Source organism: Hemitrygon akajei, chromosome 6 (assembly GCF_048418815.1).
Source record: "Hemitrygon akajei chromosome 6, sHemAka1.3, whole genome shotgun sequence".
NCBI lineage: Eukaryota > Metazoa > Chordata > Chondrichthyes > Myliobatiformes > Dasyatidae > Hemitrygon > Hemitrygon akajei.
Window position 1 is genome coordinate 127,767,422 of NC_133129.1, and position 21,885 is coordinate 127,789,306.

Consider the following 21,885-nt stretch of genomic DNA (forward strand, 5'->3'; position numbering starts at 1 on the left):
AACTGCTACGTCCAGCTCTGCACACTGATGGTGCAATGTAAACAATGTGCAAGTATAAACAATGTTCTGTCTGTAGAAGGGCTAATCTGTACTATTACATTTCAGTGATGTGCTTTCTTTTCCAGTTATACCTTTCAGATCGTACAGGTAAACACGGACATATTTTGGAAATTCCAGCGCTACAATCTGATAGTTGAGTATCACAGCCGGCCTGCTCTCGCCCCACCCTTCATCATCATCAGTCACCTGAACCTTTTGATTAGTTCAATTATTAAGGAACCACAACACAAGCAAGAGCATTTTGGTAAGCTGCCCTAGTTGCCCTTCTGGTATGTGCACCTAAACTAGCCTCGACGTCTCTGGCCAAGCCTATTATATGTTTTAATGTGCAAGGCTCAAATTCATTTGAATGTTAGCCCTCAAGTCGAACACTAGGTGCAATTATGGCATCCCCACAACTGAGCAACTCACAAGTTTTTTGGGATGTGGGAGGAATGTGGAAACTCTCTATTGATAGCAGCAGTGGTCTGCATTGAACTTGGATTGCTGGGACAGTGAAGCAACTGCTCTACCAGCTGTACCACCGTGTTAGCCAGACTGCAGTTCCCTCTGAGCTTCTGTGTGTCCCTCGGCACACACTCCTTTTGAATCACGATGATGTTACCAGGAGTGGAGCACTTGATATGCTGGGGCTTGTTATCTGGAGCAGAGCAAGTTGAAGCATGAACCTAGAGACGTATATAAAATCATCAGTAAAATTGATAACCTGTTGAGGATGATGAGTAAGTGGAATGAGCAGCCAGAGGTACTTGTAGAAGTAGGTACAATTACAATATTTAAACAACATTTGGGCAGTTACGTGAATAGAAAAGGCCTAGAGGGACATGCCCAAAAGGGAATACAAAAGGCCTAGAGGGACATAGCCAAACAGAGGCAATAGATCAGGCTAGAGGAACACGGCCAAGAGGAAGTGGAAAAGGCCTAGAGGGACATGGCAAAAAGAGAATAGAAAAGGCCCAGAGGGACTTGGCCAAAAGGCAACAGAAAAGGTTTAGGGGAGTATGGCCAAGAGGCAATGGAAAAGGCCAAGAGGGACATGGCCAAACAGACTCAAATGGAACCAGCTCAGGCAGATATCTTGGTTAGCATGGATGAGTTGGACTGTTTCTGTATGTATAACTTAGACACCTGCACCACCTTCTGTAATCAGCCCTTCAAGTGAAGGGAGAGTGAATGCTAATACATTGTTAAATGCTTTTAGTTTGAACAAGTAAGTTATTGTACAGTAGCACTTGTCTTCAAATGTTTTGTTATATACATCTATTCTAGAAAAGAAGTTACCAGAGAGCTTGGACCAGAAAATCAGGATCTGGGAATCCGTGCAAAAAGAGAATTATCTTGCCAATTTAGAAAAAGGGAAGAGAGAAAGCAGCACTGAAAGATTGAAGAAGACTTTCACCAAGTAAGCGTAATTGAAAGTAAATGCAGTTCAACACCGAGTGTAACTGGAACATCAACTTAGCCAAAAATGCACTGTGGCCTGTCTGAAACATCTCCCTGTCCAAATAAAGGAGATGTCTGCAACTGAGTGGTGCCAGCTGGCGTATTCCAGGAGGCAGGAGTGCTTACTGAGTAACGCACTGAATCTCCGCTGGACCTCAAACCAGCGGGCAGAGCTGCTCCAGCACAGCTCAACTCATCCAAGTTCATTCCTGAGATCCGTTACCCTATGGAGTTAGCACAATCCATGTGTGTGCTCCAGTTTCATCCCACATCCCAAGAACATGTCAGCTTGTAGGTTAATTGGCTGTTGTAAATTTCCCCCAGTGTGTAAATGAATGGTAGAATCTGGGGGTGTTGATGCAAACATAGGAGAATAAAAAATAGGATTGGTGTAAACATATACTTGGGAGCTTCTTTCCATGCTTTATCTCTCTAATTCAATGCCACCACTGGATCTTGTATAATAATCTCTGGAACTCTTTCCCTCATTGTTTGAGGAAACATGAGTGGCATTGGTGCATTGTAAGGGAAGGTGTGGAATTGCTGTTATAATTTAAAAAAGAATATCCTATTTGTATTTGCTGTATATATTATGGGGAGAAAAATAAGCTGTGCTGCAACAGTGAAAATGCAATCCATTCCCGGCACAGCTGCATGCTGCTTTGCACTCGATGAGTGTGTGGGACTACCATCTGTGCAAGCAGTAAAGGGTTGTGCAGTCAGAACATTAACATAGCCAACTGCTTCACACAAGTTTTTAAAATACCCCATGTTCCTCTAGTGGTTAGTAAGTTGATGGAGAAGGTCCTGAGAGGCAGGATTTATGAACATTTGAAGAGGCATAATATGATTAGCAATAGTCAGCATGGCTTTGTCAAGGGCAGGTCGTGCTGTACGAGCCTGATTGAATTTTTAAAGAATGTGACTAAACACATTGATGATGGTAGAGCAATAGATGTAGTGTATATGGATTTCAGCAAGGCATTTGATAAGGTACCCCATGCAAGGCTTATTGAGAAAGTAAGGAGGCATGGGATCCAAGGGGACCTTGCTTTGTGGATCCAGAACTGGCTTTCCCACAGAAGGCAAAGAGTGGTTGTAGACAGGTCATATTCTGCATGGAGGTCGGTCACCAGTGGTGTGCCTCAGGGATCTGTTCTGGGACCCCTACTCTGTGATTTTTATAAATGACCTGGATGAGGAAGTGGAGGGATGGGTTAGTAAATTTGCTGATGACACAAAGGTTGGAGGTGTTGTGGATAGTGTGGAAGGCTGTCAGAGGTTACAGCAGGAGATTGATAGGATGCAAAACTGGGCTGAGAAGTGGCAGATGGAGTTCAACCCAGATAAGTGTGAGCTGGTTCATCTTGGGTAGTTAAATATGATAGCAGAGTATAGTATTAATGGCAAGACACTTGACAGTGTGGAGGATCAGAGGGATATTGGGGTCCGAGTCCATAGGACACTCAAAGCTGCTGCGCAGGTTGACTCTATGGTTAAGAAGGCATACAGTGCATTGGACTTCATCAGTCGTGGGATTGAGTTTAAGAGCTGAGAGGTAATGTTGCAGCTATATTGAACCCTGGTCAGACCCCACTTGGTGTACTGTGCTCAGTACTGGTCACCTCACTATAGGAAGGATGTGGAAACTATAGGAAGGATGCAGAGAAGATTTACAAGGATGTTGCCTAGATTGGGGAGCATGCCTTATGAGAATACGTTGAGTGATCTCGGTCTTTTTCCTTGGAGCGACAGAGGATGAGGGGTGACCTGATAGAGGTGTACAAGATGATGAGAGGCATTGATCGTGTGGATAGTCAGAGGCATTTTCCCAGGGCTGAAATGGTTAGCACGAGAGGGCACAGTTTTAAGGTGCTTGGAAGTAGGTACAGAGGTGATATTGGGGTAAGTTTTTCACACAGAGAGTGGTGAGTGCATGGAATGGGCTGCCGGCGACGGTGGTGGAGGCAGATATGATAGGGTCTTTTAAGAGACTCCTGGACAAGTATAAGGAGCTCAGAAAAATAGAGGGCTATGGGTAACCCTAGGTAATTTCTCAGGTAAGGACATGTTCGGCAAAGCTTTGTGGGCTGAAGGGCCTGTATTGTGCTGTATGTTTTCTCTGTTTCTAAAATAGCTTTCTAACAGAATGTGCTTCCCAACGATGAGAATAAAATGATCAGAAGTCAACTCTGTCACATTAGCTAAAAGGTAAGACAAGTCTCAGTAGTATTGTGGAGAAAGGGGTCTCCCAATTCTGCTTTTGGAGCATTTCCAGCTCTATGAACTAATTTGATCCTTTTGATCTGTCCAAAATAGATTATCCTGATAGATAATACAAAACAAGTTTTAAGATTTGAGGCAAGCTTTGTGTACCTAGAAGGTGGCTGATGCAATTATGACAGCAATGTTAAGAGGCATTTAGCCAGGAATGCAAACATGCAGGGAATAGAGGAATATGGAGGAGTAATAGTTCCTTGTGTAACACACTGGATTGTTTTAAATTGCCATAGGCATGGTTGGCAAAGGATCTGATCTTGTACTACACTGTTCTGTGATCCCTATAAAATTCACGCATTACAGTATTGAACTGGCCCTTAATTTATTCAAAGATGTATTCTTTCTCATGGTGGTTAGAGTTTTGCCTAATCCTAATAATTACGTATTTGAATCAGGAAGTTCCTTGAGCACAATATATTGGTTTGAAACTGTGGCTCCCTGTTCTATTCTTACAGTTTATTATGAAGCACGTTTCAAATCACTGCTTTTCTTTGTTCATAACTATTTAGCCTCCCACAGTTAGACATAACTCGGAGGCAGAAATCCATGATAGAAGTATTGTTAATTAAATTGGTGTAGTCTAAATAGCTAAATTTAATTATTAATGGCAAATCATGAGCTCCAGAGATTAAATAGAGAAGTGATAGCTTTTCATTGAGTTTCTTGCTTGAGTGCAGTAGAACTTCCATTCTGCTTCAAAATTAGTAAGCTTCCATAGCAATGAATGATAACTGGAATACGTTACTATATCCAGTGAAATTATATTCAACAGAACAAGCTAACATTCCATTGCAAATCAAAATTAGAGTGACGATTGCCTGATGTAGGTTACAGTGGGTGGTGCCAATATTCACTTAGCCAGAGTATGCAAGTGTAATCCAACTCCAATGTTATTGTGAAAACCAAAAAATGTCATATTTCCAACTACTTGTTTCTCCACTTGGAGAGAAGTCTGCAGAAGTGTATTTTTAAGAGGATCAAATGGGGCCTAAAGAAGCTTATGAAGTCATAAGTTTCAGATTTGTACCCTGCTTCCACCATTTGATCCCCAGCCTGCATAGAAACATAGAAGACCTACAGCACAATTCAGGCCCTTCGGCCCACAAAGCTGTGCCGAACATTTCCTTACCTTAGAACTATCTAGGCTTACCCATAGCCTTCTATTTTTCTAAGCTCAGTGCACCTATCTAGGAGTCTCTTAAAGAGACCCTATCATTTCCACCTCCACCACTGCCGCCGGCAGCCCATTCCATGCACATCTTGGGAAATTTGATCATTTGGTTGTCCTTCTCCGATCTGCATACCAGTAGAGGTCAGAGAGCAAGGCTTCAGAAGAACAGACAACAAAGAGGTGGTCACATGATGCAGAGGAGTAGCTACGGGATTGCTTCACGTTGGTGGACAGGGCCATGTTCAAGGACTTATCAGAGGACTTGAGTGAATATGCCATGGTTGTCACAGACTTTATTAAGATACTTATGGACAACTGTGTCCCCACAAAATCATTCAAACCTCAACCAGAAGCCCTGGATTAACCAAGAGACCACAATCTGCTGAGGGCAAGATCAGTGAGCATTCAGGACCAGCAACCCAAAAAAGTAGAAGAGGTCCAGGTATGACCTCCAGAAAGCCATCTCACATGTGAAGTGGGCTGATTGAAGAGCTTTAGGAGCCTTGGGTCCTACACCACCTGGTTCAGGGACAGGTGTTTCGTTTTACCTATCAGGCTACTGAACCAGCATGGATATCTTCACTCACTCAACTCTGAACTGATTCCACAACCTATGGACTCACTTTCAAGGACTCTACAACTCATGTTTGCATTTATTCACTTATTATTTTTAATTTGCCATTTGCCTTCTTTTGCACATTGGTTGTTTGTCAGTCTTTGTGTGTAGTTTCTTATTGTATTTCTTTGTTTTATTGTGAATGCATGCAAGAAGATGAATTTCAAGGTAGTCAATGGTGACATATATTTATGTACTTTGAAAAGTTCAGGACAATTTATCCTATGGCTTAATGTAAGACAATTGAGTTTGCAGATGGGCCTATGCCTGTTAAGTCCTGTTTCACCTGCTGAACAAATGATAAAGTATTTGCAATACAGGAACAGCCACTTAATCCACTAGGTTCATGTTAGTTTTAATGCTTTTTCCACCTGCCCTTACGTTTCCCTAACCTTACCACAGTTTCCTTCTGTACTTGCTCCCTCGTGTGCTTATCTATTTGCCTAAAACATCATCTTACTGTACAGATATAACCATATAACAATTACAGCCCGAAAACAGGCCATCTCGGCCCTTCTAGTCTGTGCTGAACAGATGCAGTTTAAAGATTTCTCAAATTGCCTTGTTGATGTGTTGGTGGGTTTTTTTACACATGGTCTCTAATATCGTTCTCACCCACAAAGAAACATATTTCCATTTCTATATTTCCATTGGCTATGGATTTCTAACAGGTTATTCTGGTATCACTCTAGTATGTGCACTTTATTCAGAGCATCAACAACTATTTCATGAAGGGTAATTAGATCTGTTCATTTTGGTCCACCTAGCCTAAGCTAGGCTTTGTATTGTTAATATTTCTGCTTTTCACAATTTTTCCTCCAGGAATTAACAGACGCAGTTCTGTGCAAAAGTCTTAGGTACGTGCAAAAAAAAAAATCTGTAAAGCGAAGATGCTTTCAAAAATAATGAAATGGAAAGTTTCTAAATATCAAAAAAAACTATAAAACAGCAGTAAACAGAAAAAACTAAATCAAATCAAGATTTGGTGTGACCACCCTTTGCCTTTAGAACTACATCATAGAACATAGAACAATTCAGCACAGTACAGGCCCTTCAGCCCACAATGTTGTGCCGACTATTAAACCCTGCCTCCCATATGACCCTCCACCTTAAATTCCTCCATATACCTGTCTAGTAGTCTCTTAAATTTCACTAGTGTATCTGCCTCCACCACAGACTCAGGCAGTGCATTCCACACACCAACCACTCTCTGAGTAAAAAAACTTCCTCTAATATCCCCCTTGAACTTCCCTCCCCTTACCTTAAAGCCATGTCCTCTTGTACTGAGCAGTGGTGCCCTGGGGAAGAGGCGCTGGCTATCCATTCTGTCTATTCCTCTTAATATCTTGTACACCTATATCATCTCTCCTCTCATCCTCCTTCTCTCCAGAGAGTAAAGCCCTAGCTCCCTTAATCTCTGATTATAATCCATACAACTCTAAACCAGACAGCATCCTGGTAAATCTCCTCTGTACCCTTTCCAATGCTTCCACATCCTTCCTATAGTGAGGCAACCAGAACTGGACACAGTACACCAAGTGTGGCCTAACCAGAGTTTTATAGAGCTGCATCATTACTTCACGTCTCTTAAACTCTATCCCTCAATTTATGAAAGCTAACACTCCTAAGCCTTCTTAACTACCCTATCTACTTGTGAGGCAACTTTCAGGGATCTGTGGACATGTACCCCCAGATCCCTCTGCTCCTCCACACTTCCAAGTATCCTGCCATTTACTTTGTACTCTGCCTTGGAGTTCGTCCTTCCAAAGTGTACCACCACACACTTCCCTGGGTTGAACTCCATCTGCCACTTCTCAGCCCACTTCTGCATCCTATCAATGTCTTTCTGCAATCTTCAACAATCCTCTACACTATCTACAACACCACCAACCTTTGTGTCGTCTGCAAACTTGCCAACCCACCCTTCTACTCCCACATCCAGGTCGTTAATAAAAATCACAAAAAGTAGAGGTCCCAGAACAGATCCTTGTGGGACACCACTAGTCACAACCCTCCAATCTGAATGTACTCCCTCCACCACAACCCTCTGCCTTCTGCAGGCAAGCCAATTCTGAATCCACCTGGTCAAGCTTCCTTGGATCCCATGCCTTCTGACTTTCTGAATAAGCCTACCGTGCGGTACCTTGTCAAATGTCTTACTAAAATCCATGTAGATCACATCCACTGCACTACCCTCATCTATATGCCTGGTCACCTCCTCAAAGAACTCTATCAGGCTTGTTAGACACAATCTGCCCTTCAAAAAGCCATGCTGAATGTCCCTGATCAGACCATGATTCTCTAAATGCCCATGAATCCTATCTCTAAGAAACTTTTCCAACAGCTTTCCCACCACAGACACAAAGCTCACTGGTCTATAATTACCTGGACTATCCCTACTACCTTTCTTGAACAAGAGGACAACATTCACCTCCCTCCAATCCTCCAGTACCATTCACGTGGACAACAAGGACATAAAGATCCTAGCCAGAGGCTCAGCAATCTCTTCCCTCGCTCCGTGGAACAGCCTGGGGAATATTCCATCAGGGCTCAGGGACTTAACCATCTTAATATATTTTAACAACTCCAACACCTCTTCTGCCTTAATATCAACATGTTCCAGAACATCACCCACACTCAAATTGTCCTCACTGTCATTGGTGAATACCGAAGAAAAGTATTCATTGAAGACCTTGTTCACTTCCACAGCTTCCGGGCACATCTTCCCACCTTTATCTCTAATTGGTCCTATCTTCACTCCTGTCAACCTTTAGTTCTTCACATAATTGAAGAATGCCTTGGGGTTTTCCTTTACTCTACTCGCCAAGGCCTTCTCATGCCCCTTCTTGCTATCCTCAGCCCCTTCTTAAGCTCCTTTCTTGCTACTCTATATTCCTCAATTCCTCAATACACTGTCGTGCAGTTTTATAAGAAAATTGGCTGGTAGGTTGTTCCAAGCATCTTGGAGAATTTGCCACAGTTCTTCTGTAGACTTTGGCTGTCTTGCTTCATTTTGTCTCTCCAGGTCATCTCATACAGCCTCAATGATGTTGAGATCAGAACTCAGTTGAGATCATACCATCTGTAAACCTATAAAAAAAATCTAGGGTGCTTCAGGCTTTTGCAGAGTACTGTACGTGCTTTGCTTCTCTGACCTTATGTATCGCCTTGTTATCCTCCATATCAACATGTATTGCCATGTACATCATCTTGTGAAGGTGGCATTCCCAATGATTCTCCTTTTCTATATTTTATAAGTTTCCTTCCATAATTTTTTTCAGTTCAAGTACAAACTATTTGCAAATTGTAATCTCAACAAATCCACATCCAGCTTTTTGCTAACACTAACAACTATCTTTAAAGTTTACTTTGTTTTCAGTTTTCAATCAGTCCATACATACTTGTCAAAGTTCAAAGTAAATTTATTATCAAAGTGTATGTGTGTCATCACATACAACCCTGAGATTTGTTTTCTTGTGGGCATACACAGTAAATCCAAGAAAAACAACAAAATTAATGAAAAACATACCCAACCGGATAGCCAAACACCCAATGTGCAAATACAAATGAAAAAAAAGTCAGCAATAAATATCGAGAGCACAAATGAAACGTCCTTGAAAGTGAGTCCATGTGTTGTGGGAACAGTTCAGTGATGGGGCAAGCAAAGTTAAGTGAACTTATCCCCTCTGGATCAAAAGCCTGATGATTGATGATTTTTCTGACATCATACATTTTGTTAATTGTAATGAGTTTACAAAGTGGTATATTATTTAAATCTTTTCAGCAATTCATATACGTTACATCAAAAAGCAAATGGCATTTATTGAAAATATGAATAGTAGAAAATGGTAGAGATACTTAACAAATTAGGTTTCATCTGTTGAGAGAGCCGCAGAGAATATTTCAGGTCGATGACCTTTCATTATAACCTTTCAAGAACAATAACCTCTTTCTTTCTTCATGGATGGCGTCAGACATGCTGAGTATTTCCTGTATTTTCTCCTCATCAGCCACTTTACTTTTCCAGTTTCCCCAAAGCTAATTATATATAATTCTATCGTAGTGATGCCACAGAGGAGTTTTGTGTCGTACACTAGGGAAGTTAAAAGAAGAAACAAGCTCTAAACCAGTACAAAGGGGAAGGCTGAAAAGAGTTAGGGTTGGTATTATATCTGAATGCAAAACCAGTGTATGAAAATCCGCATGATCATAAATGTAAAGCATAAATACCTTCTTCTTCTTCTACATGTCTGCCTTTTGGTCATAGTGGCCTTTCCGGGTCCAACAAATGATGCAAATGTTTGTCTTAAACATTTTTCATGTGCTCACAAGACTCAGCTGGACACTAGTAATACAAACTACTGCAATACAGTTCATTGGTGGGACCGACGCCAGGGGGTCTGCGTGGCCTTGCATTGCTGTGTGGACTAGGCTGTCATGCCACAGCATTGCCTATTACTGTCACCCAGGGCAGGAGGCATTTGAGGTGGTGTGAGAGAATATAGAGGTGAGGTGGGTACACTAGATTCTGTGCTGGCTTGGGGCTGGACCCTGCAGGCCGGCTCTCCCATCGGTGCTGCTCTCCAGTGTTCACTCCCTGGAAGACAAGCGGGATTGCCTTTGTCTGAGGCTGACCCTGAACAAGGTGACAAACTGCTGTGTGCCTGTATTTGCAAAACATGGCTCCAGGATAATTACTATATATACCACTAATCCTCAGGCCATGCCACTCAGGGACTTGTGCAAATATGATTTTGTGACTGTATGCTATTGTAACTATATGTGCTGTGTGTGATTGTATGTACTGTGTTTTGCACCTTGGCACTGGAGGGATGATGTTTCATTTAGCTCTATACATGTGTATGCTTGAATGACAATTAAACTTGAACGTAACAAGTGAAGATCTGAAAAAAAATTAGGATCTAGTACATGATGAATAAAGTCTTCTCGGACTTCCAGCTTGGTACGGGTATCGATTATGCCTGACATGTCAATGACAAACTCTGCCATCTTCTTCAAGGATGATGCCTGGGTATGTCTAGTCCAGTGGTATTTATACCCCCTTAGTCCATTCCTCCTGATTGGTTTGTCCTCATCCAATCAGGTTTCTGCTCTCCCACCTTGTTTATAATCAAATTTCAGCTCTTACTTCGAGTGAGACCTTCATCTTTGTTAAAATTCTTTTCCTCTAGTTTTATTTGAAGTGAACATAAGAGCTTTTTATTTCCAATGAATACTGATATAAACATTTATCCATTATATTCAGATAGTACTGAAACATGCAGGAAGTATGTTGTTTATTCCAGTAACAGACTGACCAATATGAACTGAGTTTGTTCAGAGATGGAAACAAACTTATCACCAAGCTGGGTGGTAGCCATTATAATTACATGTTACTCAACATTTACTCTGCCTTGTTAGAGATGTGTATATTTTCTTCTTTGAACTTGCCTGGAATCGATTTATGGAATAACTGCATCTTGCTTTATCTCTGATAACAAGTTCTCATTTACAGCAGAGATCACATCCTTTAATATAATAAGATTATTTGTTTCTTTTTAGGGTAGATTCATTACTTAAATTCATAAATAGGATTCAAGAGGGGGAGAAACGCCTGGTAAACCTTGAGGCAAAGGTAGGTTAAAAATAATGCTGAGTAAGAGTTCCTTTTTTAGTCATTTTAACTTTCCCTTGAATAAGCAGACTGGCAAATTTTGAATAATGCAGCTAAAATACCAATGATTGCTTTGACAAGGGATTGATTTCTACATAAGTAACAAGCAGTTGAGCACAACCTAACAGGCCTCAAACCAAATACTAATTTGTGGAGTAAAACATCATGTGTATATATCAGTGAAGACTAATGCAAAATGCCTGCCATTTCCTTGTCCCCTATAATTACCTCTCCAGTGTCATTTTCCTGTGCTCCAATACCTACTCTTGTCATTCTTCAACCCTTTGTATATATGAAGAAGTTTTTAGTATCCTCTTTGATATCGTTGGCTAGTTTACCTGTATATTTCATCTTTTCCCTTTTGGGTTTTTCAGTTGCATTTAGTCATTTTTTAAAAGTTTCCCAAATCTCTAACTTCTCACGAATTTTTGCTCTATTGTATGTCCTCTGTCTTGCTTTTATGTTGCCTTTGACTGTCTAGTCAGCCTCAATTGCGTCATCCTGCCTTTAGAATGCTGATTCACCATTGGGGTGAATCAGTATTCTAGAGGTTGTGGTACATATTGGTACCAATGAAATAGGCAGGAAAAGGGAGGAGGTCCTGAGTTAGGAAGAAAGTTGAGAAGCAGGATCACTAAGGTAGTCACCTCAGGAATATTGCCTGTGCCACGTGACAGTGAGTATAGGAATAGTATGAGATGGAGGATAAATGTGTGCTGAGGGATTGGAGCAGGGGGCGGGGATTCAGATTTCTGGATCATTGGGACCTCTTTTGGGGTAGGTGTGACCTGTACAAAAAGGACAGGTTGCACTTGAATCCCAGGGGGACCAATATCCTGGTGGGGAGGTTTTATTAAGGCTATTGGGGAGAGTTTAAACTAGAATTGCTGGGGGGTGGGATCCAAACTGATGTGATGGAGGAAAGGGAGGTTAGCTCAGAAATAGAGAAAGCTTGGAGACAGTGCGAGAGGGAGGATAGGCAGGTGATAGAGAAGGGACGCACTCAGACCGATGGTTTGAGGTGAGTCTATTTTAATGTGAGGAGTATTATGAAGAAAACGGATGAGCTTAGTGCATGGATCAGCGCTTGGAGCTATGATATTATGGCCATTACAGAGACTTGGATGGTGCAGAGGAGGGAATGGCTACTTCAAGTGTCAGGCTTTAGATGTTTCAGAAAAGACAGGGAGGGAGGCAAAAGAGATGGGGGCATGGTACTGTTGATCAGCGATAGTGTCAGGGCTGCAGAAAAGGAGTAAGTTTTGGAGGTTGTCTATGGAGTCTCTGTGGGTGGAAGTTAAGAATAGGAAGGGGTCAATAACTCTACTGGGTGTTTTTCATAGTCCACCCAATAGTGTGTGTAGGCCTCCGTTAGTCTCGATAGACCATGGATTTGCGCCTTGGAAAGTTTCCAGGGCGCAAGCCTGGGCAAGGTTTTTTGTATGGAAGACCGACAGTTGCCCAAGCTGCAAGTCTCCCCTCTCCATGCCACCAATGTTGTCCAAGGGAAGGGCATTAGGATCCATACAGCTTGGCACCGGTGTCATCGCAGAGCAATGTGTTGTTAAGTGCCTTGCTTAAGGACACACACGCAGCCTCAGCCAAGGCTCGAACTAGCGACCTTCAGATCACTAGACGAATGTCTTAACCACTTGGCCATGCACCAACACAACCCAATAGTAACAGGGACATTGAGGAGCAGACTGGGAGACAGATTCTGCAAAAGTGTAATAATAACAGGGTTGTTGTGGTGGGAGATTTCTAATTTCCCAAATATTGATCAGCATCTCCCTAGAGTGAGGGATTTGGATGGTGTGGAGTTTGTTAGGTGTGTTCAGGAAGGTTTCTTGATACAATATGTAGATAAGCCTACAAGAGGAGAGGCTGTTCTTGATCTGGTCTTGGGAAATGAACCTGGTCAGGTGTAAGGTGTCTCAGTGGGAGAGCATTTTGGAGATAGTGATCATAATTCTATCTCCTTTACCATAGCATTAGAGAGGAGTAGGAACAGACAAGTTAGGGAAACTTTTAATTGGAGTAATGGGAAATATGAGGCTATCAGGCAGGAACTTCGAAGCATAAATTGGAAACAGATGTTCTCAGGGAAACATATGGAAGAAATGTGGCAAATGTTCAGGAGATATTTGCATGGAGTTCTGCATAGGTACATTCCAATGAGACAGGGAAAGGATGATAGGGTACAGGAACCGTGGTGTACAAAGGCTATTGTAAATCTAGACAAGAAGAAAAGAAGAGCTTACTAAAGGTTCAAAAAACTAGGTAATGATAAAGATCTAGAAGATGATAAGGCTAGCAGGGAGGAGCTTAAGAATGAAATTACAAGAGCCAGAAGGGGCTATGAGAAGGCCTTGGCAGACAGGATTAAGGAATTCTACAAGTATGTGAAGAGCAAGAGGATAAGTCGTGAGAGAATAGGACCAATCAAGTGTGTATGAACTGGAGGAGATAGCAGAGGTACTTAATGAGTACTTTGCTCTGTATTCACTATGAAAAAGAATCTTGGAGATTGTGAGGATGACTTGCAGCAGACTGAAAAGCTTGAGCATGTAGATATTAAGGAAGAGGATGTGCTGGAGCTTTTGGAAAGCATCAAGTTGGATAAGTCACCGGGACCAGATGGGATGTACCCTAGGCTACTGTGGAAAATGAAGGAGGAGATTGCTGAGCCTCTGGCAACAATGTTTGCATGATCAATGAGGATGGGAGAGGTTCTGGAGTATTGGAAGGTTGTGGATGTTGTTCCCTTATTCGAAAAAGGGAGTAGAGATAGCCCAGGAAATTATAGACTAGTGAGTCTTCTTTCAGTGGTTGGTAAGTTGATGGAGAAGATCCTGAAAGGCAGGATTTATGAACATTTGGAGAGGCATAATATGATTAGCAATAGTCAGCATGGCTTTGTTAAGGGCAGGTCGTGCTGTACGAGCCTGATTGAATTTTTAAAGAATGTGACTAAACACATTGATGATGGTAGAGCAATAGATGTAGTGTATATGGGTTTCAGCAAGGCATTTGATAAGGTACCCCATACAAGGCTTATTGAGAAGGTAAGGAGGCATGGGATCCAAGGGGACATTGCTTTGTAGATACAGAACTGGCTTGCCCACAGAAGGCAAAGAGTGGTTGTAGATGGGTCATATTCTGCATGGAGGTCAGTGACCAGTGGTGTGCCTCAGGGATCTGTTCTGGGACCCCTAATCTTCATAATTTTTATCAATGACCTGGATGAGGAAGTGGAGGGATGGGTTAGTAAGTTTGCTGATGACACAGAGGTTGGGGGTGTTGTGGATAGTGTGGAGGGCTGTCTGAGGTTACAGCGGAACATTGAAAGGATGCAAAACTGGGCGGAGAAGTGGCAGATGGAGTTCAACCCAAATAAGTTTGAAGTGGTTCATTTTAGTAGGTCAAATATGATGGCAGAATATAGCATTAATGATAAGACTCTTGGCAGTGTGAAGGATCAGAGTGATTTGGGGTCCAAGTCCAAAGCTGCTGCACAGATTGGCTCTGTGGTTAAGAAGGCATACTTTGCATTGGTCTTCATCAATCATGGGATTGAGTTTAGGAGCCAAGAGGTAATGTTGCAGCTATATAGGACCCTGGTCTGACTCCACTTGGAGTGCTGTGCTCAGTTCTGGTCACCTCACTACAGGAAGGACCTGGAAACCATTGAAAGGGTGAAGAGGAGATTTATAAGGATGTTGCCTGGATTGGGGAGCATGCCTTATGAGAATAGGCTGAATGAACTCAGCCTTTACTTCTTGGAGCAACGGAGGATGAGAAGTGACCTGATAGAGGTATACAAGATAATGAGTGGCATTGATCATTTGGGTAGTCAGAGGCTTTTTCCGAGGATTGAAATGACTAGCACGAGAGGGCACAGTTTTAAGGTGCTTGGAGGAAGGTACAGAGGAGATGTTCAGGGTAAGTTTTTTACGCAGAGAGTGGTGAATGCGTGGAATGGGCTGCCGGCAGTGGTGGTATAGGTGGTAATAATAGGGTCTTTTAAGAGGCTCCTGGATGGGTACATGGAGCCTAGAAAAATAAAAGGCTATGGGTAAGCCTAGGTAGTCCTAAGGTGTTCAGCACAGCTTTGTGAGCTGAAGAGCCTGTATTGTGCTGTAGGTTTTCTATGTTCTATGTTCTATCCTGTGCCTTCTAAATTGCTCCCAGAAACTCCAGCAATTGCTGCTCTGCCATCATCCCTACTACTGTGCCCTTCCAATCAGCTTTGGCCAGCTCCTCTCTCATGCCTCTGAATTTCCTTTTACTCTACTGTAATACTGATACTTTAGCTTCTCCCTCTCAAATTACAGGGTGAATTCCATCATATTATGGTCACTATCTCCTAAGGGTTCCTTTACCTTAAGCTCTCTAGTCAAATCTGGTTCAATACACAACACCCAATCCAGAATATCTGACCCCTAATGGGCTCAACTATAAGCTGCTCTAAAATGCCATCTTATAGGCATATACAAACGTTTGTATATGTGTACGTATATGTATACACATACCATGAGGGACAGGGAGAAAATGTTACTTTTGATCTTCAGATATATATATATTGTTTACACTTGGCATCATTTTATGCAGCTGGGTAAGTCAATTAATAAAAAAAAACACTGAAATTGTAAATGGGGTTTTGTGTGAAAATAAATTAGTGAATTCCTAAATTCATGAAGTAGTAAGTTAATGTAAAACATGGCACTGTCTGATGCTGGAACTAAGGCTGTTCCAAGTGTTTGCCATAGCAGATGACATCAGTTCATTTTGCTACAAGTCATTCTACAGGTTAGGCCTAGAACTATTCCAATTTTCACAGTCAACTACAGTACGCATGACTTGTATCACATCAATTAAGTTGACTAAGCCAAACTAGAAAAGAAGTAAAATACTATAGTTGTTGGATATTCAAAATTAAAATTGAAATAGAGAATGTCAGAAATGCACAGCAGGTCAGTCAACATCTCTATGGAGCAAAGGGGAGTTAATATTTCCAGTTAATTCTTTACTTCCCCATGGTCTCCTCAGCAGTTTCTGTTTATATTTCATATAACCTATGACTCAGGTTCTGCTAATCTGAAAACACGTTTGCAGTTGAAGTTTCTTCATCAAAATCTCAGATGAAATGATTCATTTTGAAAGCTGCATTGCTGGTTTTTAATGCAGCGTCAGTAATAGCTGCATTTGAGTTTATTTCTTGGTATTCTTTTTGCAGATGACATATTGCAGCGATGTTCTATCCTGGATGACTAAATCCTTTGTTCAAAATAACCTACATTGCAACAAGCCTCCTCCAACCTGTCCAGGTACTGTCGTCTTACTCAATCACTGTTCAGAGGCTTCATTAGTGTGTTTATTTATTTCTAATTTTATCAATCTTGAGTTCACATGATCAGAGATATAAAATTGGCCATGATTTGTATGAAGTTATTTTCCTGTAGGGCTTGCAGAGGGTTCTGGGGTTATATTATTGGGTGTATTTAAAGAGGTAGTAGATAAATGTATAAAAGATCAGGGAGTTGAGGTGTTGAGGTTATTATCTTTGACTTTTAGTTCGCATTCAGTAAGATTGTTTAATTTCATAAACTAATGTGGAAAGTGTAAAAGACAAGGACAAACCTGTGTCTATCTAAACCACATACCATTAGCTGTTGGATAAACAAAGCAAAATGATCTTCAATTTGTTCAAAACACACCCAGAGAGGACAGAAGGAGGCCCCAAATGGGAAGTTGTGAGGAACGCTTCAAAGACAAGTGTTTCCTCCAAATCATGTGCCTATCAGTCAATTTTCTGTGAACATACAGAAGACCAGTTTACATTGGGAAACTTCATACCATTTGAAGACTTTAACAAATGCTGGGAATGGGAAATAAAATTAGAAAATGATGAAGATGCTCAGGTCAGGCTGCATCTGTGGACAGAGAAACAGGGTTAATGTTTAATGTCCTTGACCCTTCTTCAGAACGGGGAAAGGGGGAGAGAGGAAGAAAGTTTGCAGAGTAGAAACCAGGAGAGATTAAGTCAAATAATGACAGAGGGAGGTTTTTTAATAGCAGCTCACTTGATGGTTTAAATAGAAGGTGAAAGTGGAGAGAGATAAAAAGGAGAGATCCAATTGCAGTTGATAGAAATCTGAACAGTAAAACTGTGGAAATATTCAGCAAGGCAGGTAACATCTGCAGACTGAATTTATTAAATATGATGAGTCCAGAGGGCTAAAACATCTCTCACTGATTGGAAGATTCTGTTCTGAAACTGCATTTTGAGCAATGCAATAGGTCAGACACAGAGCCCAAAATAGGTGTCAAATGTAAAATTAGGGGTGACAGCAGCCTAACGTGCAGAAGAAACCTCTTGGTTGAGAATTTAAGATTTTAAACTGAAAGTAGCACAAAGAAATCGCTACTTCACCTGAAAAGTGTGTTTGTGTTCCTGGATGGTGGGCAGGGAAGAGCCAAAAGGGTTGTTGTGGTTGTGCAGTAAATGACAGTGAACCAGGAAGTTGCAGAAGAAACAGTCCCTTCGGACTTCTCAAAGGGGAAGAAAAGGAAGACGCGTCTGGTGGTAGCTTCAGATTGAAGCTGATGGGGTGGAAAGCAAGGACAGAGGCTAGGGGGGACAGCAGTGGGAAATGGAGAGAATTTAAAAGAGGTGATTGGGAGCTGCATCAACTGAAGGAGAGAGGGAGAGAGAGAGGGAGGGAGGGAGAGAGGGAGAGAGGGAGAGAGGGAGAGAGGGAGAGGGAGAGGGAGAGGGAGAGGGAGAGAGAGAGGGAGAGAGAGAGAGAGAGAGAGAGAGAGAGAGAGAGAGAGAGAGAGAGAGTGAGAGTGAGAGTGAGAGTGAGAGTGAGAGTGAGAGTGTGAACACGAACAAACCCTGGAAGCCCTAGTGTGGAAAGTTCTGTCATCAGAACAGATAGACTAGAGTCAGGGACTAGAGCTGATTGGAGGAGCACACTAGCAGGGTGATGGCAGAGCAGCAATGGCTGGAGTTTCTGAGAGCCATTTGGAAGGCTGAGGATAGATAACCCGAAAGAAGTAGTAGTTTTCTAAAGGTAGGATGAGGCAGCCATGGTTTGCAAGAGAAGTCAAAGCCAACATAAAAGCAAAAGAGAGGGCATTTAACAGAGCAAAAATTAGTGGAAGGTTAGAGGATTGGGAAACCTTTAAAATCCAACAGAAGGCAACGAAAAAAGCCACAAGAGGTTAAAAGATTAAAAGTGCAGCTAAGCAAGCCAAAAAACCAAAGAGGATACCAAATGTTTTTTCAAATATATGAAGAGTAAAAGAGAGACAAGAGTAGATATTGAACTGCTGAAAAATGACACTGGAGAGGTAGTAATGGGAGACAAAGAAATGGTGGATTAACTGAATAATTATTTTGCACCAGTCTTCACTGTGGAACATACAAACAGTGTGCTGGAAGTTCAAGTATCAGAAGGTAGAAATGAGTGCAGTTGATATTACTGGGGAGAAGGTGCTTGGGAAACAGAAAGGTTGGAATGTAGATAAGTCACCAGACCAGATGGACTACATCCCCAGGGTTCTGAAGGAGATAGCTGAAGAGATTGTGGAGGCATTAGTAATGATCTTTCAAGAATTAATAGATTCTAGAATTGTTCCAGATGACTGGCATATTTCAAATGTCACTCCACTCTTCAAGGAGGGAGGGAGGCAGAAAAAAAGAAAATAATAGGCCAGTTAGCCTGAATTCAGTGGTTGAGAAGACGTTAGAGTTGATTCTTAAGGATAGTGTTTCGGGGGCACATGATAAAATAGGCCAAAGTCAGCAATGGTATCCTTAAGGGAAAATCTTGCCTGACAAATCTGTTGGAATTTTTTTGTGGAGACAGCAAGCAAATAGATGAAGGAGAATCGGTGGATGTTGTGTACATCTGCTACATAAGAGGCTGCTAAGCAAGATAAGAGCCCTTGGTATTACAAGAAAGATAGTAGCATGGATAGAGCATTGGCTGATTAGCAGGAGGCAAAGACTGGGAATAAAAGGAGCCTTTTCTGATTGGCAGTGGTGTTCTGAAGGGATCAGTGTTGGAAATGCTTTTCACATTGTATGTTAGTAACTTGGTTGATGTAAATGATGGCTTTGTGTCCAATTTTGTGGACAATACTAAGGTAGGTGGAGGGGCAGGTAGGAAGTAGAAAGGCTGCAGAAGGACCTAGACTGATTAGGAGAATGGGTAAAGAAGTGGCAGATGGAATAGTGTTGGGAAGTATATAGTTATGCACTTGGTGTGTGGCCAAGTGGTTAAGGCTTTGGGCTGGCGATCTGAAGGTTGTTAGTTCGATCCTCAGCCGAGGCAGCATGTGTGTCTTTGAGCACGGCCCTTAACCACACACTGCTCCTGCACGTTTATAGCCCAGTGGCGGCGGTTGGTGCAGTATGGACAAGACAAGAATAAAAGCCTAGGCTATCTTCTAAATGGGGACAAAATTCAAAAATCCATGGTCCAATGGGATTTGGGAGCCCTCGTAAAGAACTTCCTAATGATTAAATTGCAGGTTGAGTCAGTGGTGAGGATGGTAAATGCAGTGTTAACAATGAGAGGGTATGCTGCCAGGAATGCTGAAGATGGGAGAAATGGTCCACTCTCTGGGGTGAAGACATAGAAGATCAATATCAAATGAAGGGTTGCCAATTCTTTGAAACGAGGATAGGTTGTTCAGCGTTTGAACAGCAGAGAAGGAAAGGCAAACCTGGGGAAAAGTGAATGAGAAAATGATAATGTGAAGAAGAGGAATTCAAGAACTGATGAAGTTTGCAATTGCTGATGTTTGAAAAGAAGAGAAGGCATTTGAATAAGCAAGACTTAGAAGGTTATGTACTTTATGGAATTACTTCCGATGGGCAAAAAGAGTTGGTATGGACATGATGGGTAGATAGGCCCATTTCTGATGACAACATAACCCTTGCTATTTTCACTGAACAGTGCTGAAGGCCCTTGCTGGCATTTAGTTCTTCAACAAGGATTTTAGCTGCAGAATGTTGTATAAGTACAACATCTGATGTTCTGGTTCAATTATAAATGCATATTTATTTATTTATTTATTTGTAGTTACATAGTGTAGTGGTTAGCAGAACACTTTACAGCACCAGCCACCCAGATTCACTTTCTGTCGCTGTCTGTAAGAAGCTTGTATGTTCTCCCCATGACTGCATGGGTTTCCTCCGGGTGCTCCAGTTTCCTCCCACGGTCCAAAAACGTACTGGTTGGTAGCTTAATTGGTCATTGTAAATTGTCCCATGATTAAGTTATGATTAAATTGTGGCTCAAATGGCAGGAAGGGCCTGCTTTGCATTCTACCTCAATAACATAATTCAAAGGCAACCAGTCCCATACTCTCATTTTTGAGTGTTAATTAAATTTTTCCAGTGCATACAAAGTTTGCCATATAGCACAATAGTAACTATAGTTAGAAAAATGTTCTTTTTCTCTCCTCTCTATTTCCATTCCTTGCAGATTCTCCGATTCCAGTCTACAAGAGACCAGTGACTGCATTACCAGCAGACATTACTGACTGTCCGGTGGATAGTGAGGCAGTGGACATGCCGTACATTGATAACTAATTACAGCAGGGAAAGTACTCTGGTACAGAGGATGATGTTTCACTGGCATTAATTTTTGTTCTTTGTAGTAACAACTGCAGCAAAAAAGATGTACACATTGTAAATCTAAATTTAAATTCTGCGGTAATTAATTTATACAATTTTGGAAAAGAAATGTTAAGCAAAAGGCAAACAAGTATAATTAGCAGCAGTGAAATGTAAACATTCTCAGACCACTTATAGCTTTGATTAATATACCTGAGTAAAGTCCTGTTCTTGTTAGTGTAAAATACAAAATGAATTTCTAAACAAACAAAGTCATTGAAAATAAACCTTCAACTTAAACAATTTTTTGAATACTGTTTCATTGGGTTAAACTGACAATCTGCAAAGACTTACAAAACTAACTGCACAATCAATAGCTATATATAGCACCTTGACACTTCAAACTTGTTTGGTAATCCATTAAATTAATTCATCTTTGAACACTCTAATGCACCACCCCATGATTGGACTTAAGCACCAAGACTGACTGTTTAGGTAGGTTGGCAATATAATTTCCAAAATTATAACTTAAACACACTTCATTAAACATCCCAAAAACCACAGTTTTCCTTGCACAACTTCAACCAACTAAACTGCTCATTAAGTTCACGCCTATTTCCAGGAGCTTCCTGTATATAATTATATTGGTTTAATTTAAGAACATAATTAGTAGTGGCTCCTGTAAGTCTTCAAACCTGTTCTACCATTGGATGAAATCACATCAGTTCCTTCCTGTGCCTTATTCACAATCCTGGCTATTGATTCTCTTAACTTTCAAAGATCTATCAATATTGGCATTGAATAGACACACAGTATACACAGCTCTTGTCAATACAAGTGTTGCCGTGTGATACTAACTGCTTGCCATTTTTTGAATAAAGGTTGTGCCAGTCATCAGAGATTTTTCCAGCAATGATGATGTAAAACTAAGCCATTCCATTTGAAATGCAAATTTTCACCTGCATAACTACACTAGTCAGTTCCGTCTGTACACATTCTAATATACAATA

The 21,885-nt window shown here is 41.4% G+C and overlaps 1 protein-coding gene across 2 annotated transcripts in view; it reads left to right on the plus strand.

Annotated features, from left to right (window-relative positions):
* Window positions 1-21,178, plus strand: part of trpm5 (transient receptor potential cation channel, subfamily M, member 5) — a 108,533-nt gene extending 87,355 nt beyond the window's left edge. For both annotated transcript variants that reach the window (XM_073049211.1, XM_073049210.1), the window contains 5 exons: window positions 126-304; window positions 1,330-1,462; window positions 11,133-11,205; window positions 16,481-16,571; window positions 20,745-21,178. In XM_073049211.1, the coding sequence (XP_072905312.1) occupies window positions 126-304; window positions 1,330-1,462; window positions 11,133-11,205; window positions 16,481-16,571; window positions 20,745-20,851 (583 nt within the window). In that variant the 3' untranslated portion in view covers window positions 20,852-21,178. The remainder of the gene's footprint in view (window positions 1-125; window positions 305-1,329; window positions 1,463-11,132; window positions 11,206-16,480; window positions 16,572-20,744) is intronic.
* The last annotated feature ends 707 nt before the right edge of the window (window positions 21,179-21,885 follow it).